The 25,800-nt window shown below is 40.3% G+C and overlaps 1 protein-coding gene across 32 annotated transcripts in view; it reads left to right on the forward strand.

Moving 5' to 3' along the window:
* Window positions 1-25,800, forward strand: part of ADGRL3 (adhesion G protein-coupled receptor L3) — a 459,475-nt gene that overhangs the window by 264,555 nt on the left and 169,120 nt on the right. For 20 of the 32 annotated variants that reach the window (XM_042454258.1, XM_042454256.1, XM_042454257.1 and 17 more), the window contains 5 exons: window positions 4,136-4,174; window positions 18,075-18,258; window positions 20,391-20,513; window positions 21,369-21,577; window positions 22,614-22,790. In XM_042454258.1, coding sequence (XP_042310192.1) covers window positions 4,136-4,174; window positions 18,075-18,258; window positions 20,391-20,513; window positions 21,369-21,577; window positions 22,614-22,790 — 732 coding nt within the window. The remainder of the gene's footprint in view (window positions 1-4,135; window positions 4,175-18,074; window positions 18,259-20,390; window positions 20,514-21,368; window positions 21,578-22,613; window positions 22,791-25,800) is intronic. The other 12 variants (XM_042454237.1, XM_042454268.1, XM_042454241.1 and 9 more) reach the window with 3 other exon arrangements.

Genomic DNA, 25,800 nt, shown 5'->3' on the forward strand with positions numbered 1-25,800 from the left:
GAAAAACGAAAATTTTGGAAAAGTGGCGATTTATTTTTCAACATAGTCTCCTTTTAGCTCAATACACTTGGCCCAGCGATGCTCCAACTTTTTCAACCCGTCCGAAAAATACGCTTTCCTGAGGGCTGCAAAATAGGCCTCCATGGCGGCGATGACCTCCTCATTCGACCCAAATCTATTCCCGGCGAGTGACTTTTTCAGGTTTGGAAACAAAAAGAAGTCACAGGGGGCCAAATCTGGGGAATACGGTGGATGGGGCAGGAATTCGTAGCCCAATTTGGCCATGACCGTGGAGGTGTGAGGCGGCGCGTTGTCGTGGTGGAACAGCACCCATTGCGCCGACAGCTTTCTCATGCCCAGTTCTTTGTGTAAAATACAATGCACCGTTCCTTCTGCGATGCCTACAGTCTCAGCTATCTCGCGAACCTTCAATCGGCGGTCTGCCAACACGAGATCGTGGATTTTTTTTTTACATTTTCCTCTGTAGTAGTGGTTTTCGAGGCACTTGGGCATGGCTTATCAAAAACCGACCTGCGGCCATGAACAAACTCATTGAACCAATTCTTGACGGTCGCAATTGAAGGAGAAGAGTCACCGTACACAGCATCCAAGCACTCTTTGATTTCGCTGCTCATTTTCCCTTCCAAAAACAAGAATTATCACCGAACGATATTGTTCTTTTTCCATTTTTGTAAAACCGACCGACATGCTCGCTTCCAAAGGCTATCAAAACAAAACAAATGAAGGGAATTGACTGAAACTTTGACAGTAGGCTTCTAAAAGAATGTACTGCACAATGGTAAAACTCTTTTGTAACAGCAGCACCATCGGGCGGTGAGGCTAAGTACTTGTTGAATGACCCTCGTACTCAGACTTTACCCCAACCGTCTTTCTTTATCCCTGGAACCCTCACTCTCAGGATGACAAGCCCTAACTGACTATTCCCTCAGGAACTCATGGAACCCAATCCCCTCCTGGACTCAACTGTTCCCTGAACTGTCAAATCCGAACTGTCAACATTCCAGATGCCAAAACCAATGGACACATGGAATATTCAAAAGTCCCAGCCCACATTCTATTGGCTGGACCTCAGCTGCTTTCTGATTGGTAGCCGGGTGTTCTCTGCACCACACCCCCTTATATCTATCCCTATTAGAAGATCTACATGCAGGCACACAAAAGGATACAAATCCTGGCAGTAGGATATCAGATGGGCACCAGGTTTCTTGTAAACATACAGTGTCAAATTTACCAATAGAGTCAATGAACTCCATATCTGAGTTTTTATTGAGCCAGCCAGTTATCTTCCATGAAAGGAGTGACAGATCTGAACTACCCCCTTCTAGTCACTGAACTGGATAAAATGAAATTGCAGAAAAGAGTGCTTCTTCAGTTTGGACACAACCGTTTGCGCTAGAGCGGGTGGGGCCTTTTACTGATCGAAGAGGTAGATGGATCAATTTCCAACTAGGATTGGATTGTCTTCCGGAATTTGGATGTGGTATATTACCAGGCTAATGGCCAATTTTCTGGTGGAGGCAACAAGATTATGGATTAAATTTTATAATAATGATCCTGAAGTTTTATTGTAAATGTTTGTTGTTGTATGCCTAATAAAGGTTGAATGAATGAATGAATGAATGAATGAAAAAATCCAGGAACGACAGACATGCTCTTGGTCAGTCTTCTCTGCTGGATGGGTTACAACCCTGAAATCTCAGACTTGCAGCTTGGATGTTTTTCCTCCTGGACTCACCTCTCAGCCTGGATGCCCAGGTCTCAGCAGTAGCCAGGAGTGCAGTTTAGATGTTGTATCTGGCCATGGTGACAAATGCCTTGGTTACATCCCAGTTGGATTACGGTAACACTGTCTGTATGGGGCTGCCTTTGAAGAATGTTCAGATACTTCAAGTAGTACAACCAGTTTCAACCAGATTACTAACAGGTGCTGGCCACAAGAGGTATACAACTCCCTTGTTGCAAAAAGCTCCACTGGCTGCTGGTCTGCTTCCTTTTCTCTGTTCTGCCACATTCACAGGTACATCTGGTGGGGGGCACGGGAGAAACAGGGCCTTCTCAGTGGCTGCCCCAGGATTATTACAGGAACTTCCTGACAGTAAGAGCTGTTCAACAGTGGAACATCCTTCTTTGGATAGTGGTGAATCTCCTTATTTGGAGGTCTTTAAACAGTGTCTGGATGCATGGCAGGGGGTTGGACTGGATGGCCCTTGTGGTCTCTTCCAACTCTGTGATTCTATGAAATTCCTCCCCTGAGAATTTAAATCTGGCACCTTCCCTACTTTCTTTTCACCAACAAGCAAAAATGCTTCCATTCCAACAGGCATTTGAAGAGCGATGATGTAAGTAAGGCCCATCTTACACAAAGTGCTGGATATTAGCAACTGCTTGGCTGGCTGTGTGTGTGCTTTTTTTCCCCATATTACTTTTATTAAAATAGTAAATCATTAAAAATAATAATAAAGATGATATTTTTCTCTTTTAAATGTATTCCATGATTATATGTATAAAATCCAGTTCATAAATGATATACATTTCTGCTTAAATGAAAATGTCCACCATTCCTCCTACTTCCTTCTTAGCATAACTAATCTTTTGGCACCCAAGCTAGCCAGAATTTTGATAAATCAATAAATTTCATGGAAATTCATTAATAAAATAAAGAATAATTATTATATATACTCCAGATATAGACTTTTTTAAACATTTAAATTATAAGGAATAAAAGTCAGCCCCTGAACTGAATTATCAATCACTGAAGAGTCTGTGTAATCATGATCACAATTATTAGTTCCCTAAATAGGAGGTAGATATTAACAGATCTTTAAATGTATTAAAACTCCTGGAAATATTTTTAATCTGAAGCAAAACTGCTGGGGTCTTTTTCTGTCTCTCCACAAAGAAGAGTTGGGTTGTGGGACTTGAGAGCCTGGTTTGACCTTTGGTTTTGTTTTAATTATTTAATTTTACTTTTAGGTTTGGTTTAAAGCTATTCTGTGATGTTTTAATTTGATTAAATTTGTCTTCTATGAAGATTAATAAAAATATTAGGGCAAATAAATGAATTCTCATCCAATAGATCACATTGGATTAAAACCATTTTCTTCAAGACATGGAGATGACAAAAAGGCAGAAAAAAACAAAAAAGAGAATGGTCTACCGAAACAGTTATATCTTACCAAATTTCTTTGGTCTAGTTTCAAAACTGTTCAATCCATCCATGTTTGAATGCTAGAGAGACCCAAGTCACATATCAGGCAAATTGGTGATGAAGCCCACTGTTTCAGTAATTTACTTTCTCTTCTTCCACACATTGTGCACTAGAAATCAATGGCTTTTCATGTAAATCCAAGAGAAAGAAATCGACAGTACTATCAGGAATTACAAGTATAATTTGGATATGCACCTGAATTTAATGTCAGTTATGTGACGCCTATTACTTTGCAAGAGGTAATGACATCCAAACTATACTCAGATATAAATGGGAGCTGCATGTTCCCCAGTGCATCCAAGTGCCCACCCCATGAAAAACAGTAAGAGGCTTTTATGTTTAACTGTGTGTCTTATTTATATTTATCTGTCCTGATAAAAATTGTGCAGCTCGCTCTAGATAGGGAGATCAGTCTAGATTCAATACAGTGAAGTACAATTTAGACAATTCTCTATGCCAGCTTTGGTGGTCAGGTCTCTTGAAGCCTTCAAAATGTTCTCCAGATATGCCACCTGGAAGCGTTTTGCAATTTACTCATGCAAAAGTGGTCTTTTGAATCAAATCATCTCATCACCATCACAGAGTTTTCAAATGAAGTCTTAAGAATTAAGAAGCAATTCTAGCGAAGGCCTTAATAAAGTTTGAACTGGGATGGGGGCAGTTAATTGGAAAGAGAATCTATGATGTTTACAGCTTGTCCCAAATATTTTTATAACTGACAACTGTGCATGTGACTGGATTTCAAAGATACTGATAGACTGCTTAAGTTTTTATTATTATCTGCTGTTTATTGTTGGAATGATGCTGTAAGGAATGAGTAGATATTCTATATAACTGTTTTTCTCCTGACATTAACTTTTTTTTTCAAACATCCTGTGTTTATAAATGTCATCTTTATGGATTCAGCTTCAGAAACGGGAACGTTCCTGCAGAGCCTATGTTCAGGTATTTCCATTTTTTTTCTCTGTATAGAATTGTTTTGTCTTGTGTTTGCTATTTACATATTAAATAACAAGGAAAACAGTAAAGGAAGGCGCCAACAAGACAGAAATGTTGTTCAAAACATTTTGAAGACAGACAGAGATTACACCAATGATATACAAATCCCATTCATACCACTAATTTTCTCAGTAGTTGCAGACCATTTAAGCAAAGCGTACACAATGTTGTATGTGGTGTTTATATCATTGGTAAATTCAGTGTTTTTACACCTTCGTAGTTTTCAGAAAATATGGGTACATTTTCATTTGTGAAATCTACAGATGCAGACAGCTTGACAGCACATCAGACTGGTAAAATGCTGGTTTATTTTTAGACTTGTATGCAATTTGCCTTGTGTGCAATATAGCTGAAGCCTCATTTCAACATTAGCATTTGTACCCAGTTTCTGGCATGGGAAATACTCCTTCTCCGCCTTATCTACATTAAATTTCAGTTCCTATCTACCGTCATCCAGCTGACGGTTATCTTGAAACAGCTGTCGAAGGAAGTGACTTCTATCTGTGGGTCTGTGAGCAGTGAGTGGTTGAGCCGGGAGTGTTCCAGGCTCCACAGATGCTCTTCCAGCGATCTTAGGTGCAGTTTCAGGAAATGGGGAAACATGGGAGGCCAAGGGGACAGACACAACAATTCCCATAATGACAACATGGGGGGACCATTCTCTGGACCATAGCAGGTGTCTTCTGCGCTCCCTCTCCTCAAAAAAAATTCTCCAAGGCAGGGGAACCAGACCACTTGTGGTCCTGATATTACTGTGAAAGCTGAGATTGAAAGGGGGGATGAAACTAGCAGTGAAGGTATTTCTTTCATTTGATTTAGCCACGTGGGGCTTCTTACCCTGTTCATCGTGATAGTTCTTTTCCCCTTTTCACTTCCATGTTCTTTGTATTAATATTGCATCTAGCAACAGACATGGTTTGAATTTTTAAATGGACAAATTATGAGAAATCTACCATAATATGGGGGACTTAATGAAGATTTCTTTGTACCACCATCGTGTATAATATATCAGTTTGCATTTGCAGTAGGTCATACCTGCCATCAAAAAGCCTTCTGTGACAGGGGAGGGCAGCCCCGTCTGTGAGAGCCAGTGGTGTATTGAGTATTGAGTGATGTTGTGGTTTGAGCATTGGGAGACCAGGCTTCGAATCCCTGTCTGGCCATGGAAACCTAATGGCTGACTTTGGGTACATCACACTCTTTCAGCCTCGGGGAGGAAAGAACAAACCCCCTCTGAACAAATTCTGCCAAGAAAACCACATTAGGGTTTCCATAAGTCAGAAATGACCTGAAGGCACACCATAACAAATCTTTCTAGACCAGGAGCTGAATTTCAATTTGGGAAGGACCTTGGATCTATGTCTCAGGAGTGGGTGGGGCTAACAGGGTTTAACTAAAGTAGAATGAGAGAGGGGTAGATATAAATCTATAAATTTCCCCCAATATAGCATCTTACGCAAGAACCTTGGCAGTCTGTAAAGCTAATCTCATGCACCATACGAAACTTTCCCAGTCAGCACTTGAGCTTCTGTACCATGCAAATTCTTGTTAGTCTGCATAACTCAGTCCTTATAAACAAAACCTTGTTTGTTGGCAAACCTAAGCTCCTATTCCATAGAATACCTTCTAGAACTGCAAACCAGAGTTCATTTCACTGCCAAAATGTCCTACGCTTTCAGTGACTCATTATCTCAGATTTGTGACCATTAATGAGGTCAAAAGCAAAAGAGTCTTTTAATATTCAACCAAAATTTACCCTTCTCTAATTTAAAACCATTAGACCTGGTCGCACCCCCTGTAACAGCTCTTGAGGAATTTAAAGATCATGTCAGTCTTCTCTTTACCAGACTGATCATGCTCAACTCCTTCAATGCTTTCTCATATTTTTGTTCTTCATACCTCTTATCATCCTTGTTGCTTTCTCTGAACCTGCTCCATATTGTCATTAAGACCAGCCCTTTGACTTACTGTGACGCCCCAAAGCTGCCCCCCCATGAGAGTTCCCTGCTTGAAGATGAGCAGGGAAAGATCAGAGGAGGTCTGGCAGCCCCTTCCATCATAGGACGCACAGTGATGACATCATCCCAAGTCAAAGACATCCCTTTTAGACTCCCTCTCCACTTTTGTAGATACCTTAAAAAAGTCTTACCTGTATGTTGTCATAATTATAGTCGTGACCTTTAACGCAAGAACAGATAACATTCAGCACCTATCAGCTATGACTTGCATAGAAGCAGATGATGACTACGTCTCCCTCTCCCCCTTGAAATTCTAGGAATTCCCTTATTAATGTGAATGGAATCTCTCTGACAAAGTTTCTATATAAAATCAACTATAGATGTATCAATTGGAGATGACCACAGGATGTATGTGGAGATTTCACCTATGTTTCTTCATGAGGTTCCAGTGTTATAGATTACATCTGACTTTAAAATTCCACCTAGACAAAGGTTGAACCCTTTGGAGATAGTGATTATCAGGACTATCATATCACCTCTTAACCATCCCCAGCTCTCTTAAGTCATTCCTCATAGGGGATGGTTTCCAAACCCTTCACCATTTTAGTTGCCCTCCTTTGGACACGCTCCAGTTTTTCAACATCCTTTTTGAATTGTGGTGCCCAGAACTGGATACAGTATTCCAGGTGGGGCCTGACCAAAGCAGAATACAGTGGCACTATTACTTCCCTTGATCTAGACACTATACTTCTATTGATGCACCCTAAAATTGCATTAGCCTTTTTAGCTGCTACATCACACTGTTGACTCATGTTCAACTTGTGGCCTACTTGGACTCTGAGATCCCTCTCACACGTAGTGTCGTTAAGTCAGGGGTTCCCCATCCTATATCTATGCATTTCATTTTTCTGCCCTAAGTGCAGTACCTTACATTTCTCTGTGTTGAATATCATTTCGTTAGCTTTGGCTCAGCTTTAGTGTTCCTTGATTTGTGTTTGAACACTGCGTTTGATAGTTCCTGTGTAGACTTGTCCATAGCTGCATGGTATGTGATAAACTCTGGTGACTGTGGGAGGGTCTCTCCTGTCCTTCACTGAGCGCAGCATTTGCTGAATTTTCTTGGTGGGTTTGTAGATCATTTGGAGGTTGTGTTTCCTCACCAGTTTCCCTATTCTGTCTGTGACTCCTTTGATGTATATCTTCCCTTTAGGTGGTTTTTTGTCTTCATTCCTCTGGGTTTTTCTGGGTCTGGCAGCCCTTCTGATGTTGGAGATGGAGTAATCATTAGCCTGTAGAGCCCAGTCTAGGTGCTTCAATTCGTCTTCCAGGAGATGGGGTTCACAGATCCTTTTTGCCCAGTCTACCAGTGTTTTTTATTGTGCTTCTGTTTTGTCCTGGGTGATGGTTGGAGTTCTTGTGTAGGTTTTCTGTATACTGTGTGGCCCAAACGGTGGTTTGGTTTGCGGATGACCAGGACATCCAAGAATGACAGTGTTCCTTCCTTTTCTTTCTCCATCATTTATTGGAAAAAGATAATAAATCTTCTCTGTCTCCAATTAGTCTGATAGATATAGTAGCAAAAAATATCCCCAGTATCTTTTAGACAGGTTAGAGAACTGGGCCACAGTAAATAGTATCTTTATTGAAGAACAGGGGGGATTCAGGAGTGAATGTTCCACCTTGGGCAACTTGGTGCTGAACCATCTAGTATATACTCATGAGACAGGAAAGGCTGTTTTTATATAGCATTTGTTGATCTGAAAGCTGCTTTTGACACTACTGATAATTTTTTTATGTCTTAAGGTATCTAATACCAACATTGATCATTGCATTTTGTTTCTTGTCAGAATACTTTATATTGATACCTCGTGAAGGTGAGATTCTCCTCACTGGAATCTTTTATGGAATCCATTCCAACATGTAGAGGGGTTAAATAAGGTTACGTATTGACACTTCTCTTTTTAACTTTTTTCATTAATGATATTTATATCATATAAGCAATGATAAATTCTCCCCCAGATCAATTTGTGGAAGGAAAGTCCCCCTGCTTCTATATGCAAGTGACATGGTATTCCTCTCTTGTGCTGAAATTGGACTTAGAAGACTCCTGGCTAATCTGGATGTATATTGTTCAGCCAACAAATTGTCATCCAATTATGAAAAGACCAAAGTTGTAGTTTTCAGAGGTGGACGTAGAAAGCACAATGAGCATATCAGGCAAAATAAGATTGAACAGGTGACTTTATACCATTACATAGGCCTGTTACAGACTGCCAAAATAAAGCTGCTTCGGGTCTCTTTGGAGGGATGCTGTTTAAATGATGCATGCATCCTAAGAATCCGGAAGCTGCACCAAAGCTGCACTCCAGTGCTTAGGAATGGAGTGTGGCTTTGGTGCGACCTCCGGACTCTTAGGACCCATGCATTATTTAAATAGCATACCTCCAAAGAGACCCGAAGCAGCTTTATTTTGGCAGTCTGTAACAGGCCTTAGATATATTGTTTGCTGCTTCTGTTTCATGACAACTTCATGTCAGAGCTAAAAAGCTCAAGGCTGAGCAGCTCATAAATGCAGTTATTAGGTTTTGGTGTACCACAGGAGGCAGGCAGGTCTCCCCAATTTTGCATATAATTGAACAGAAACTCCAGCCCCAGGTGTTGTACAGAACTGAGTTTGGGAGCTTTCAAGTTGCTGCAGATTTGGATGGCATCCAGAACAGAAATTTAAAAACTCTCTTGGGATGCACCCAAATACAGTATTCGTGGTTGGAAACGGAATCACAATCCTGGCTAATGAAGATCTGTCTGTTTATCTTTAATTTCTGGTTAAGACAGAAAGGAATGTCAGAAAATTGCCTAGCAAAACTATAGGGATCTAACTATATGGGCCCGAAGCAGCAGTTTGACACTACCCCTTTCGGCGCTGGATTGGGGCTACAGCAACCGCATGCTACATGCCTGATCCAACACTTTTCTGGCTCTAAAAAATGCTGCTCCTTTTTAAAGTCGCAAAAAGCTGCCCTTGCTGCAGCAGTGGAGGCTTTTCCAGGTTTCTTTGGTGCAGCGTGTCTAAACACTGCGCCAAAGAAATGGCATGATGCCGCCTGCCATCTGGTCAGGTGCACACCACGATGCTGGCATCGGGACGGAGTCAGGGCATGTAGTGTGCAGTCACCACGCCCCCACTCCACCCCTATGCCGGCATTTATCGCCAGTCTGTTTAGCCCCTATGTCTTTAGGAACAAGTATCAACTGTGGTCAGAATGAAGTCAAGAACCTCCCCCACTATTTCTTTATTTATCCTTTGTCAAAGGAGTTTATCAGACAAGGGAAATTGGAAGTATAATCCAATGGCAATCCGAACGCAATCATGGGGTTTAACGTTATTGTGTGATAGACTACCACACACAATCTCGGGCAATGGGAAGTCAGTCTGAACACAATGATGGGTTTTCATGTTATTGCATGATAGACTACCACATGCAATTTTGGGCAATGGCAAACTACGGTATTTTCGGGCAGTGGGAAGTCAGTTCGAATGCAATTTGAATTCATGTAAATTCGCTGAAGTAGCGAATTCATGTGAATGCGTTCTGGCCCCACTTTCTTTTCATTCAAAATTAAGAGAAATTCCTCCCACGTGATAAACTCCAAAGGAGCTTGGAGAAAAATACCTTGTGGTGTTGTTATCTATTAAAAACAATTTGATCTGAGAAGCTTTAGCTTATATTATGCTTACAATTAAGACTTGGAAAACCTGAGAAGTGTTTCAGTCATAGTTTTTTGTGGGTTTTTCAGGCTGTGTGGTCATGTTCTAGAAGAGTTTCTTCCTGACGTTTCACCAGCATCTGTGGCTGGCATCTTCAGTCAGCTGGTAAAATATAATGAAATTTGTTCCCACTCCATACACACATCAAAAATAGGAAAACATATTGGAAATAGGTAGTCAGAATGTTAGTTTCCAAAACAGCAAAGGATAGGTTTGATCAGAGCTGGTAAAATCTGAACACCTCCCCCAGGAAAGAAAAGTATGTTGATCCAAAATGAAGGGCAACCCTTACACTTCAGTGCTTTAACAATCTTGCCTCTGAATTTCTAAAGTAGATTGGGCCTGTTTCTATAAGCAGTGACTTTTTAGCAGTAATAATATAGTAGCCTCATCTCATGTGTCATTTTATTTCTTATTATCTCTCAAAAGAGAAGGGGCTGCATGAGGAGACCTTGGCACAAACTCACATGCCAACTCTTCCCAAACATCTACTCAGGAAATGTCCTCACGGGACGCAACCACATAACCAACAATATTGGAAGCAGTTTCACTTGCTCATCTGATAATGTGATATGTGCCATCCTCTGTCAGTGAAGTTCTTCCGCACTTACATTAGGCAAACAGGCCAGTTTCTACTCCAGAGGATAATTGGACATAAATCAGATGGGAAAGTTAGAGCAAATAAGAATTTTAACTCTCATTGTGTGAGACGCTTGCTATTTCATATCTGGAACACATATAAAGCGAGAATTATGCCAAAATTCTCATCCTGGTTCTCCCCGCAAGAAGCAATTCAGAGAAAAGAAACAAGGCACAAATGGGTTAACTTACCAAAAGCTCTTAAGTAAAGATAAATTGGGTAACTATAAACTGAAAACACGGGAAGAGCTAAATGATGAGGGATATAACTTAAACTGGTTTGAATACAGAAAAATCTCAGAGCGTTTCAAAATGAATCTCAAATTACAAAGATTGGATATGAACTTAAATGAATTTGATAAAATTTGGAAAGGAGATAACCAAAAATGGATTGGCAATTTTTATAAACTGTTATTAAAATGGGATATAGAAGAAGAAGAAATCAAGGAAAATATGATTCAATGGGCCAAAATTTTGGACATACTCTCGAATTAAAAATATGGGAGAAAGTATGGACTAAAAGATTAAAATATACACTATCACAAAATTTAAGAAAAACTTTTTATAGATGGTACCTTACACCAAATAAAATACTGTATTGAAAAATATACAAAAGCAAAAACAACCTTTGTTGGAAATGTGGGAAAGAACCTGGCACATTATACCATTGTCTGTGGACCTGTAAGGTAGTTAAAAATTATTGGATTACGTGTGTGATGTTATTAATTTTATACTTTAGGAAACGATACAAGCCCAACCAGAGATATTTTTGTTAAACCTGTGGGATGACTATCTGGATAAGAAATATGGAGGGGGAGGGAGATTTTATTTGATCATATCTGCAAGGATTAAATGGGCACAAAAATGGAAATCCAAACGTTTACCAAGTTTAAGGGAATGGAAGCTAAAACTATATGATTTAATTGAAATGGATGATCTTACACAATTTTTAAGATTAGGAAAGAAAGGAGATAAGAGAAAGAAAGGAGAAAATGAATGGAAACCAATTTTACAATATCTACAAAAAGAATGGGGAGTGAGACTTAGAAACAGTTTCTTTTTATGATTAAAAAAGTGAAACGAAATTATCCTAAACCTTAGGGTAAAGTTAAAAGAGAATGATGTTGATAATGATAATTGATAATATTAATGATAGAATACAAGATATGGGTAAAACAATTAGGAAAAGGTTTTATTTAATTTAACTCAGTCATGTTTCTTGCAATAAATAAGAATATGTTATACTTGGAGGTAATATGGAATGAGAAAGTATATGGTTAAATAGACAAGAGGATTATAGTATAGCTAGATGTATTCGTGAAAATGTGTGAATTAAATAAAGAGAATTTTATATTTCACACAGGGGACAGATTATATATAATTTTGTAGGTAATTAATTTTAATTAAATCAGTCTTCAAGAGGGCTGAGAAACAATATGTTATAATCCCTAATAGGTCAGGAGGGAAGTTCATAGTTGAGTGGAACGAATGAAGAAGAGTGAGAAGAGAGGAAAGAAAGAAGGACAGACAACAGGGTAAATGGAAGTTGAAGAAGGTGCATGAATGTAATTTGTTGGAGATAGATGAGTGTGGTCCAACAAAGAAGGTAGGAGGTAAGGGAACGAAGTTAGAAGGGATTAGGAGAGAGATGTAACAAGAAAAGTTTAAGAAAGTAGCTTTGTAATAAGGAGGGAACTTAAAGAAGGAAATAATAATAAAGTATTTTCTCTTTTAGGAATCACTCTTTCATTTGTAATGTTGCAATGTTAATTTGTTGTGTATGGTAATAGATAAGAGAAGAAGGGAAGAAGAAGACATGAAGATAAGAAAATAAGATGACAAGAAGTTAGGGTTAAAGAAGTGAGAGGGTGGGTAGAGGAAATTCAATGTTTATGGGTGAGATGAAGTGATGGATTGATTGTAGAATGTATGATGTACAATGGATGTTGTATGTTACATAATGGTGTTTTGATATGAATGAAATATTGTAATTTTTAAATTGTTTAAGAAACTTTAATAATTTAAAAAATAAATAAATCAGATATTAGAAATGAGAAAGCCTGTTACAGAACACTTCAGTCTTTCTAGGTGTTTCATCTCTGACCTCAGAACAGCAGTCCTTGAATTAAAAAAACTACAAAGTGAGATTAGAAAGAGAAACAGCTGAATTACAATGTATTCACAAACTCCAATCCAACAACAAAGACAATGGCTTCCTGGCACACTACACATATTGTAATATTGAATGCACTTAGCCAGTTTAACATATCTCCTTTCCACTCCCCAGCGTTCCCACATCCCATTCCAAAACTCCTTCGCACCATTTAATATGGACATCCACCCAACCTGGCTTTAGGCAGCATCGTGACTCCTGCTTTTGTCCTTCAATGACCATTGTTAAAGCTGACTTTGTCCCCTCATGACCATACCCACAACTTTTGCATTTCCGTGAGCATCCATACAATCCTTCCAGGGCACCAGCTAATCTGAAGAAGTAGACTAAGGTCCAAAACACACTGCAGAAATAATCCATCTTGAGATCGCTTTAAATGCTCTGGCTCAATGGGAGGGAATTCTGGGAACTGTAGGTTTCTGAGACCTTTAGCCTTCTCTGTTAGAGAGCTCTGGTGCCACAAGAAACTATAATTCCCAGGATTCCCTAGCACTGAGCCAGGTCAGTTAAAGCGGTCTCAAACTGGATGATTTCTGCAGTGTATTTTGGACCAGAGACTACTAAAGCTTATGCTACCATCTCATTTCACACAGTTAGTCTCAAAGGTACAAACAAGATCTCTTTGCATACTGATATAATTTTGTGATTGACTCCACCTTCACTGCTATTTTGTATCTGATAAATTAAACACTGTGATTGAACACAAACTGACAAATTAACTTTTTCAAATGAGGTCATTCAGTGTCCTTACAAAGACTGGGTATAAAGGACAAAACTTTATGGTATCATTAAATATTTATGAAAAGATGCCCCATAGTTATTGCTTCCTCCCACCACCTTAAGCAATATACTTGTAATAGAATAGCTTTACTAGTTAAAGTAGAGGTAAGGAAAAGTGAGGAATTAGTGTTTGACAATTAAAAAGCAGGAAATGCACAAAGGGAATATTATGACAAGAGTTGAGAAAGTATGGGCAGTAAGGTAAAGTAACAGTGGTACAAAATGGACTTCAACAGGGAGGGGGTAGAATATTTTTTCAGAAAGACAAAGAAAACCAAAGAAATTAAAAGTGAGTAGGAGCCCTGGTGACGCAGTGGTTAAATGCCTGTACTACAGCCACTCACTGAAAACCATAAGGCTGCGAGTTGAATACCGACAAAAGAGTTCAAGCTTTACTCAGGCTTGCATCCTTCTGAGGTCGCTATAATGAGTACCCAGATTTTGGGGAGCAATTAGCTTACTGTTATAAACTGCTTAGACACTGTTAGTTCAGTATGAAGCGGTATATAACTGAAGCTGTTTGTTGTTTGTTTGTTTGAGTATGTTTATCCATATAAAGGGAGTACAAATAGCCCTCACTTACTTGTTAACTGCCCTTGAGTTAACCTCAACTCATGGAGACCCTGTGGATGAGGTATCCCCAAATCCCTATGTCCTCCACTGGTCTGCTTAGGTCTCATAGATTTAGGCCCTTGACTTCCCTGATCAAGTCTAACCATCTGGTGTGTTGTCTTCCACTCTTTCTGCTGCCCTTTCCTAGCATAATTGTTTTTCTCAATGGGTGTTGCCTTCTCATGATGTGGCCAAAGTACTACAGCCTCACTTTAGTCATTCTGGTCCCAGGGAGATTTCTAGCTTGATCTGTTCTAGGACCTATTTGTTCTCACTTCCTAGTTGGCCATGGCCCCATACAGACTGCTAAAAAAAGCTGCTTCGGGTCACTTTGGAGGTATGCTGTTTAAATGATGCATGCGTCCTAAGAGTCCGGAAACTGTGCCAAAGCTTTGCTCCAATATTTAGGATTAGATTATGGCTTTGGCACAGCTTCTGGACTCTTGGGATACATGTAACATTTAAACAGCATACCTCCAAAGTGACCCGAAGCAGCTTTATTTTGGACTGTCTGTATGGGGCCCATAAATACTTGGAAGTGCACAAAAGATGCCAGGTACTGTTTGGTCTACAGCTGTCTGGAGACATACCTGAAATGAGGCAATCATCATGGTACCCCCTGAGTATCATGTTGTCTAGAAACAGCCAAAAAATGTTCAAAGACATATTCAAATAAAGTTATGAGCCTACTAAGAGCCAGGCTAATGTAGTTCTTTTGGTCATAAGAGTACAAGTGATGATCAGGAGATTGAATAGATAACAACATCTTTATTAAGGACTCTTAACCATACAGTTTTGTTGAAAAAATAGAATTTGGAATAAGGTACCTAAAATAGTTCCCTGGATCTTGACTTACCTGGGAAAAATAAAAAATACAGAAAGAACAAAATTACCTTGGATAAAATGCAGGGAGGGATGCAGTTTGAATCTTTGTTGTGCTTCGCTTGGGACCAGGCATTTCTAGGCTCCCAACTTGTCCACTAAAAAAATGCACAGCCCTAAGAACAAATGGAATAATATTCTGGAAGGTATCACCCCCCTAAGATTTTGATGGGCTTGTAACAAGAGCAGATGAATCACAAGACTGTGGAGCCCCACAACATTTATAGGGAGTAGGCTAGTTTTCCATGGTAGTGACCTATAGAATGAGTGGGCATGGATAGCCCTCTGTGGGAATTCCACTGTGTATCTGGCAATGATACGGCAGTGAGGTGGTTTCAAACTGCTACTTGATGGTCTGAAAGCAAGTGGACTGAGTATGACAAAGCCCTTCCCTTTGGGAGAGAAGTGGGAGACAGTATCCAGGGACAAGGAACCAGTGCTGTAAGCTGCCAATTTGTTTTACACTTTGGAACTGTTATCATGTTTCCTTCCAAGACATTGGATCAAGAACTGAAAGAAATCTTTGTGGGTTTTCTGACTGGGCTGCCAACTTAGTAGTTATGAATCATTTGAATGAATCTGAAGTTTCTGAGCTTTGCATCTTTCAGAAGGGTAGGGTTAAACAGAATTGTTGTTGAGTGCCTTCATGTCATTTTTGACCAAGGAGCCTTTCATAGGGTTTTTCATGGCAAAATTTGTTCAGAGGGAGTTTGCCCTTGCCTTCCTCTCAGGCTGAAAGAGTGTGACTTGTCCAAGGACACCCAGTGCGTTTCCATTGCCAACCAGGGATTCAAGCCCTGTTCCCCCAGGGGTCCTTGTCCAGCACTCAAACCAGGACACCAAGCCGGCTCTCATAAATGTTAAGTACAGTGAATTACAAATTGTACAAAAATCAGGCAGTAGCCTCAGGTCCCCCTTGCTCTTCCCTGCCCAGAGTCTCTGGCCCACGCAGTCACTCTTAAAGCAACAATATATATTAGGCAAGGTACTAGACTGATGTCAACAAGAATAACAAATACAAAGTACAAATGTATAAAGCCGTCATGGCTTACCTTTTAAATAATATTCTGTTTCCTGTGTAAAAATAGAATTATTATTATTATTACCAAAAAAAACTTCCATCATCATAATCCTCCCACATTCTGTTGCTTACTTCTGCCATATCTTTCAATTCCCTTGGATGTAGTCTCCTCTGGCCCTGGAGACCTCATTTCGTTAAGAGTAACCAAATATTATTTTACCTATTCTTTGCTGCATTTTCCCTATTGCTTCATCTGCTCCACTTTCCCCAAGTTGAGCACTGTTTGGGAGAAGATCAAGGCAAAGAAGATTTCTGCCTTTTCTCTGTACCCTGTTAGCATTTCACCATCTTCTCCATGCAATGGCCCTACCGTTTCCTTCTTCTTCCTTTTACTGTTGACATAACCAAAAAAAGTCCCTTTTATTGTTTTTAATCATTCTAGCAAGCCTGAACTCATTTAGGCTCATGCTTTAGCTTTTCTGACTTTCTCCTTGCATAAGCTGGCTGTTTGTTTGAGCCCCTCTTTGGTGACTTCCCCATTCTTTCATTTCTTGTACATGTCCCTTTTAAATCTTAGCTCAACTGAAAGTTCCTTAAACATCCATCCTGTTTCTTTAGACAACCCCCATTTTTTTCTTCCTCGGTGGAATTCTTTGAAATTGAAAATTTTCACTTTTAACAATCTCCCATCCATTGTGAACACTCTTCTTTTTTAGTCTTCCTGACCACAGGATCACCACCAGAATTTCCCTAAGTTTACTGAAATCAGCTCTATTAAAATCTAGAATGCATTTGTGACTATGCCTGGTTTCTACTTTCCACTGTATAACAAATTCCAGGAGAACCTTATCACTTCCACCTAAGGATCGCATCACTTGTTTCCCATTAACCAGATCATCCTTGTTGGTTATCCATGTTGCCTCTTCCGCCTTCTTGACAATTGCCTGCTAGACAACTGAGGAATTAATTAGACCTAACATTTTTGGCAGAGTTTGACTTCCAACAAATATCAGGAAAGGATAGTTGAAATCTCCCATTTCTACAACCTTTCTCCTTTCTGAGTGTGTGGCCATTTGTTCCAGGAAGTGTGTAGTCACCTAAGTCCTGGCTTGGGGATCTGTAGTGCACCCCCCACAATGACATCACTGTTCATTCTCTTACCCTTAAGAGCAAAAGACTTGCTGCACAGGAGGATGCATTTCAAACAGTCACCTGACATTGGAATGGAGGGGCCTGGATCTTCTGGGAAGATCCAGAGCAAGCAGGGTGGTATTTTAATGTGTAGTGAGAGGGGTTACGAGGCTAGACATCGTCTGGTCAGTTCGCACCAGAACTGGGTTTGGACCATGGATTATCTGGTTTCCCCACCAAGAGGAAGTGGGGTGGGTATGCTTTATGTGGTCTGTGCAGGCAGGACCTTACACCCAAACATGGTCTCCTACTTCTTGTTGGTCAAAAAAGAGAAGAGGACATCAGTCTGAATCAGAGATTCGGCAGGAGCTCTGGGTCTGTGCCATTCTAATTGTAATCCAACAACTGTTTTCTTTTTGGGAACTGTTAGGAAAATAAAATCAGACTCATTGGTAACATTGACCAGTGGTGAGCAGGTGCAATGCATAAGATAATTACTTGGGAAATAAGAATTGTTGAAGGGATGCTTTCATTACCAACCCAGCTTACATCAATTTGATGTCCTTGATTGGCTCTGTAGAGCCTGATCAGGCCGATATATGTGTGCACGAAAAGGAGTGATTTCCTGCTCCTGTCTCCGTTATGGCCTCCTAAGAATGATAGAGAAGAAAATTTGGGAATATTCCAAACAGTGTGTTGGGCCCAGGTGATCCGAACATGCCAATTTGTTAAGGTTTAGCTCAGGAATGCTGAGTGGAAGTTAGAGAGAAAACAAAGAGCTGCAGAAGCACACCAACTATTAAATTACAGGAGGCCAACATTTGCACTTCTAATGGGTGACAGAGTCTCATAGAAAATGTTTTTTCCCCTTTTCTTCACAGGCCATGGTTGAAACTGTCAATAACCTCCTTCAGCCACAGGCTTTGAATGCTTGGAGGGACTTACCTGCAAGTGACCAGTTGCGTGCGGCAACCATGTTACTAGACACTGTGGAAGAAAGTGCCTTTGTGCTTGCTGACAACCTTCTCAAGACTGACATTGTGAGGGAGAGTACTGACAACATTCGTAAGTAGCAAAAATAATTGAGGGGAATCTGTTGCATTGGTATTCAGTTGTGTTCCTATCTGGGGGTTTTTGACAACAGATGATAATAAAGTTTTCAAAATTAGGAGGCTGTGGGATTTAGATACTTGTAATCTGTAAGTCTTCAGTAGAATTAACCAAAATAATTGGTCAAGAATTATCAAGTGGCATTGCATAGTGGATTTTGGTTATGGTTTGGCAGACAAAATATGGTTCCCATTCAATTGAAGAATCCAGTGAATTTCAAGTGTAGCAGAAATGTTAGATGAAACTAGTGATGCTTCTGATACCTAGAAGGAAGGTGGTACTGGCTTTTTTTCTATCTCATTTAGCTAGTATTCTAATACCATGAAACAAATACTCCCAGTAGACGTTTTGTAGGTTTTTACAAAAATATGACAGCTTTGGTGTTGCCTAATTTCAGGAACAGTTACTTAGCAATGAAGAAATGCCAAATAGCTGCCGTATAACAACCTGGTTGGCTTCAATACTATTTGGTAGTACTTTGGGGTGAAGTTTATCTGGTCCTGCAGATTTCAACTTGTTGAGGTTAACCAGGTGACTAACTGCCTCCCAACCTTGATTTGAAACCCAGATCCCTTATCACACAGTTCTCTTTTTGGGGAAACATTGAAGCAACATAAGTAGTTTTACCTTTTCATTGTAATCTGTTAGTATTTCACCATCGTGTAAAGACAACAGTATTTTCTGAATGGAAATGTTATTTTCTGCAGAGGAAATGTTGCTTGCTGCCTAGACTAACTCATGAGGCTATCATTTTTACACAAACACTCCCAGCAATATTGCTCATAAAAAATACCATATGGCTCTCTGGAAACAGTATTTTTACACAACCCCCCACAGCCTTTGTACTGATGACCTAAGTGTGTATTTCTTGAAATACTTTGGAATATGCAAATTCCAGGCCAAAACTATGCAAACTTTTGTGTGGGTTTTTCGTGCTATGTGGCTGTGTTCTAGAATAATTTATTCCTGACGTTTCACCTGAATTTGTGGCTGGCATAGTCAGAGAATGCTGGCCCTGAAAACCTTCAACTTCACATCCAAAGTTCTTGCCACTGTGTTATTCTTCCTGACTGAGTTTCTTGAGTGTCAGGAAAACCATGTTGCAGCTAAGAAACAAATTGTGGTGACCAGTACTTCCATCAAAGCTAAGCAAAAAAAAAGTGTGGGGAAAGTACTCTGTTCCAACTCACATATATTTTCTGAGCAAGAGGAGCTCAGTGTTCATACTGTGGAAATAATTGAAACTTTAGAAATAAATGTAGATTTACATTCCAAATACAGGAGTGATCCATGGTGGGTTATGTCCACAGTTGTGGAGATTATAAGGCTCCATAGGTGCAAATTACTGTACATACAGTATAGGCAGGTCTTGTGATGTCAGTTAAAAGGACACACATTAATAGAGGCCCCTGTGTTTAAAGATATTATTCCTGTTCTTATTACAAAGGAACAGGAAAGATACAAGTCATGATCCCATAGTTGTCAGTCACAGATTCTGTTGAAATGCATCTCACCTTTTTTACATAGATGAGCACTTGTACATTGTGTTGTTGTGTGCCTTCATCTTGTTTCTGATGTACAGCAACCTTAGGGGGAACTAATCACTGAATTTTCTTGGGAAATTTCTTCAGAGAGAGCTTGCCATTGCCTTCCTTTGAGGTTGAGAGAATGTGGCTTTCCCAAGGTCACCCAGTGGGTTTCCATGGTTGAGTGAGGATCTGAACCTTGGTTTCCTGGAGTCTGTCCTACATGCAATCTACTGTTCCACACATGTCCACCACTCCAAGAAATGGCAACGATTCTGCGGTTACCAGCAAAAAAAGCCTGAAACTGCCCCTGTTGAGGCTGTTCTAGTTCAGAGCTAAGTCTTACTAGAAGCTCTTAAACTGGTTGAAGAATTATTTTATAAGTGGGCAAAAGTGTGGCGGATTTTGATATCTGCAGGGGGATGGGTGTCTCAAGAGATTTTAATAAATAATTGTTGTGTATTTGAACTATAAAAGAACTACATTTGGGCTTCCATATTTGTTATCAGTTGCACTCTTTGACTTACATGCATTCAATTTTTACTTGTTTCATATTAATAGAGTTGGAAGTAGCAAGATTAAGTACAGAAGGAAACTTGGAAGGCCTTAGGTTCCCACAGAATATGGGCTACGGTAGCACTATCCAGCTCTCAGCAAACACACTGAAGCAGAATGGTCGAAATGGTAAGTTCAGCACTTCACAATGATACTGTTTAAACAATGCATTCGTGTAGCTGATATATATGACTTCATCTTGTTTTTGCTTCAACTGTTAGAATGACATGAGTCAAGTGTGGTTCTCTGTAATCTAGAACCATCTGGTCTGAATGTCAGTAGTTCTCCAGGATGTCAGACAGAGATCTTTACTAGCCATGCTTACTCTGGAGGAAGGAACTGGGACCTTCAACCTGTAAAGTGTGTCTTCACTTGCAGAACTGTGGACTATGTTTTTTTGTCTTAAAGGATCAGTCAAACATGACAGATTTGTTAAGGCCCCCATTGAAAGACAACTGATGGTACAATGTACGGCCTTTCGTTTGCTACCTTGTTCTATAAAGAAGTAGCTCCAGTGCTGCCATTTAGTAGTCAGTGTGAAGTCTTATGGGAACAATCGACATGTAGATCACTCTTTTTCCAGTGTTGCTGGTGTCTTCTGGTGATGAAGAAGTGTCACCTCAGTGCTGTTGATGTACAGCAATAGCCATGCTGCAGTTACTCTCATGTCTGTAAATAAGTTAATTTTATTATGTAACACTATGATAAATATGTGCACTTTACCATTTATAATACCTATGTGGTGTGGGTTTTTTTAAATAACTGCCATAGTGGCAGAGTTAGCTTTTCTGTGAAGTCACTGCAAAGTAGGAATCGTGAACACATTAGTTCTTGATGTGGGTAGGATTTCCTCCATCTTTTTAGAATATCCCACTACTAGAGCTCCATCTCTGACAGACACCTTTAAGGGTTGCCACTCTGCTCTAGAGGAAGGGATTATGACGATGGCTATAATCTCCCCATTATCCCCTTTTTCCTCTCCAGGTGAAATCCGAGTGGCTTTTGTCCTGTACAACAACCTGGGCCCTTACCTGTCCACAGAGAATGCCAGCATGAAACTGGGGTTGGAAGCAATGTCTACAAATCATTCCGTAATAGTGAATTCTCCTATCATTACAGCAGCAATAAACAAAGAATTCAGCAACAAGGTTTATTTGGCTGATCCTGTTGTGTTCACTGTCAGACACATTAAGGTAAGGAAATACCTTGCAGGTAACACTATATTTATAGCCTAGGCTGTTTCTGCCTTTTCTCCTGAAAACATACCAGAAATCAAGTCAGAATCCACAAGGAAGCCATTGAAATCCACAAACACCTAGACAACTTAAACAGGAAAGAAAACAAGTAAACAAAGGTTGACTACCAGTCGTGAAAAACACCAAAATCAAGACCCAGCAAGTGCAAATGAAATCCACCCAGGGTCAGGAAGGTTTCCCAGCAGACAGTGGATCACTAATTAAATAGACTCCCTGAGGCCTTGCCATTCAACAACAGACCAACACAGAGATTAACATGGAAATCACTTCTTCTCAGCCAAGGGTCACACAGCATATATACCCCACTCACTTTCACACCAGCATTTTCTGAAGATGCCAGCTAAAATGCTGGCAAACTGTCAGGAGTAAACTCTTCCAGGACACAGCCACATAGCCCAAAAACCCACAAAAATCTTTGGATACCAGCCATGAAAGCCTTCAATTTCACATATCAGAAAGCATTTACAAGGTTTTCTCAAATCTATCACTTCTTTCAGGCAATACGTTGTGAATCTAATAAACATTTTGTGTGTGCATTAAGGTATCTTTTTATCTGTGGATTTTTAAAAGGGAAAAAAAAATCTAGTCATACACACCACATTCATAAGATGTAGAACCATTATTTTAATATAATCATTTCATTTTTATTTATTTGAAATGAGAGTGGTTTATTTGATGTACAGTCCTCCTGCCTTTAAGGCTTTGTTAAGGCAACAAACCTGGTATTACTTTATCCTGGCTACAGAGAGAGAATGACAATGATCCAGCCAAAAAGGACTGTCACTGCTGGGCAATTGCAGTGGAAGTATAAAAAAATAGTTCTGAAAAGCTCAGTATAATCTAGGATAGATATCAGTCATGAACAAAGTAAGAATTTGCAGTGTTTCAATGTCTGCTTTTGTGGCTGAGTTAATATGTTTAATGTTTCAGTGTTTCCAGTCTACCTGTCTATATACTTTATTTTTATGTATAGCAGTCAGAGGAAAATTTCAACCCAAACTGTTCATTCTGGAGCTATTCTAAACGCACAATGACAGGATATTGGTCAACTCAAGGATGTCGGCTGCTAACAACAAACAAGACACACACAACATGTTCCTGTAACCACCTAACCAACTTTGCTGTCCTGATGGCTCATGTAGAAGTGAAGGTAAGAATTACAATATACAGAGGGAAGAATGGATGGATCCTTCAGCAGTAGGTTCTGGTCATTGTGAGGACAAATAGCATCTGTGTTTATAAAGTGAAGGCTGTTCTGACTGGCTATTAACATTTCTCAATACTAGAGTAACCCAATCCTTTCCTGTGCAGGTATTCCACTTCCTTATGTTCTTTGGGGCCAGTTATAAATGAATGCTGCCAACAGGCTCATGATAGTTTAGGCATGTTGTGCATTTCAATCCAATTTTAAATTTAACAGCAGGGATGCAACATATCCTATACTGGATCCAGCTTATATATTGGGGTGAGCTATTTTTGTGTCCCCAAGGTCCCCCCGGGGTAAAATATTTTTTTTGCAAAAAAGGTTCCAGATTCGCCCCCAATGCACTCTAATGGATGTGGAGGCCATCTGCCCCTTTCAGGCATTGAAAACATTTTTTGTAAAAAAATTTCATATAATAATAATAATGATTTATTTCTATTCCGCCTTTTCCCCACAGAATCGAAGCGGATTACATTAGATACAAAAAATAATCATACAGTAAACATAAGCCAGAATACAAAACATAAACCTAATGTCCAAAGCAAAGAAAATATATATAAATATAGAGAGAAAAATACAAAGAACAAAACCCACAGTATAAACATAATAAATTAAAATATACCCCAACATATTTAATCTAACAAATATATACTTTCCCCTAGCAGCAAAAAAATACTGTTCAATACAAATACCAGGACAGTAATAATACAGTACTGATAGGAGACCATAGTCCCATATACTCCCAAAAACATTACAAGATAATAGCAAATTCCTCAATTTAGATTAAATTAAACAATTAAAACAATGCAAAACAAGTAAAATGCCACACTCCGTCTAAGCTGGCCCTATTTGGTACTGGGTGGGAGGTGAGCTCCGGGTCCGTCTTCCTTCATAGGCTGGTGGCTGGATTACCTGGAGGAGAGCCGTGAAGCTTTTGAAGCCTGGCCTCGGAATCCCTCAGAGCCACTCACAGCTGGCCATAGTTGGTATCAGGCAGGGAGGCGAGCTCCAGGATTCATCCTCCGCTCGGGGCTGGGGCGAGATGGTCCGGAGGAGAGCCGTGAGGCTTTTGAAGCGTGGCCTCATGCTCCCTCAACACCGCTCACAGCTGGTCATAGTTGGTATCTGGCAGGGAAGCGAGCTCCAGGGTTTGTCCTCCGCTCGGGGCTGGGGCAAAATGGTCAAAGATCTGTGAGCTAGCTTTTAAAGGTGCCGCTTTCACAGGCACACCTCCTCTCAAACAGCTGGGCTGGAGTGGTGTTCCTGGGCTCAGAGATCTGTGGACTAGCTTTTAAAGGTGCCTCTCTCACAGGCACACCTCTCAAACATTTGGGCTGGAGTGATGTCCCTGGGTTCAAAGGTCTGTGAGCCAGCTTTTAAAGGTGCCTCTCTCATAGGCACGCCTCCTCTCAAACAGTAGGGCTGGAGTGGTGTAACTTTTCCCCCTGAAATGCTCCAGGATGTCCAGTGTGGGACGTGGGATGCATTACTGCTACATTTTGCAGCACCCTTGGTCAGTTTAGTTCCAGGTAATGCCTTTTATAAAGCCCCCAAACATAGTGAAAATGCCCTATTCCCCCTAGAGATATTTGGGGCAGGGTGTATGTTTTGGCAGGAGAATGTGTGGCACTCCTAGGTCCCCTGAGGACTAATGCAGATGTGTGGCCTTTCACACTTGCCCATCTCTGTTATATATCATCTCCCAAAGTTATATGCCCTCCATAAAGCAACAGTGCAGATACTGCATCCTGGTTTGGGCACTGGATACTGGAAAACGGATGGGTCACCAAGAGAGTAAAGGGCCTACAAGGCAAACTCTGTGAGAATTGTTGGAGGGTGCTAGCTATGTTTAGCCTGGAGAGGAGATAGGGTAGGCATTTTTAAAATTCTGAAGTACGTAATATGAAGTGGAGAATGGAGCGAGCTTGTTTTCTGCTGTTCAAGAAAGCAGGACCTGCATCAATGAATTCAGCTTAGAAGAAAGGCAATCTGACTAAACATTAGGAAGAATTTCATGAACTGTTGGACAATAGAATAAACTACCTCAGAAGGTGGTACTCTCCTCCACTGAATGTTTTTAAACAGGAGGTCCTGTACTTGTCTCTAAACAAAGATTTAATGACTACTTGTTAGGGATATTTTAGCTGTGGATTCTTGAATTGACAGTACTGGACTAGATGGGTTGTTGTACCTTTCAATTCTATGAGAAACTCTGTCAAAAGTGTAAAAACCCTCTGTCAAAACTGCCCCGCAGTCTCCAATATGAGGCCTGCAATTCATGAAAGGATGGTTGTCCTGGGAGCTTCTGGAGCTCTCACAAAATCATGTATTCATCTGTCTTTCGAGTGGAAGGGCATGGCCCAGGAAGGGAGACAAAAATAGTGGAAGTGAACAACTGGCTCCACAGATAGTGCCACTGGGAACTACTTGGCTTCCTGGACCATAATGCGTAGTTTCATAGAGGTGGACTTCGGGCATGGGATGGGTTGCACCTCACAAAAGTTGGCAGGAAATCTTTTGCAAATAATCTGAAAGTTCTGATCAGGAGAGCTTTGAGTTGTGTGGGGGAGTGAGACAATATTCTTGAATGCTGGAGTACATCAGATGCTGGATTTAATAGCCTAAATTATATACAGAGAGCAAGACAAATAGCACAAGAACTGAACAATGAAGGGGGGACCTTTAAAAGGCAGATGGGAATAATCTATGGTCTTAGGTGTCTCTATACACCACCAAGTCTGACTCAGTTCCTCTGAGCCCAACCACCCTGAGACCAGGTGCTCAAAAAGGGGATCTGGGGCTACACACAATAGAACAACACACAATCACACCTCCGCTCAGCTCACACAATCAGCCTTGACCCAAAAGACACAAGGCCACCAAACTAAAATAGAACAATAGACAGTAATGTGCACACAAGCAAGCCTCCACTAAGTCAACCAAACCAAACCGCCTT

Source organism: Sceloporus undulatus, chromosome 2 (assembly GCF_019175285.1).
Source record: "Sceloporus undulatus isolate JIND9_A2432 ecotype Alabama chromosome 2, SceUnd_v1.1, whole genome shotgun sequence".
Classification (NCBI taxonomy): Eukaryota; Metazoa; Chordata; class Lepidosauria; order Squamata; family Phrynosomatidae; genus Sceloporus; species Sceloporus undulatus.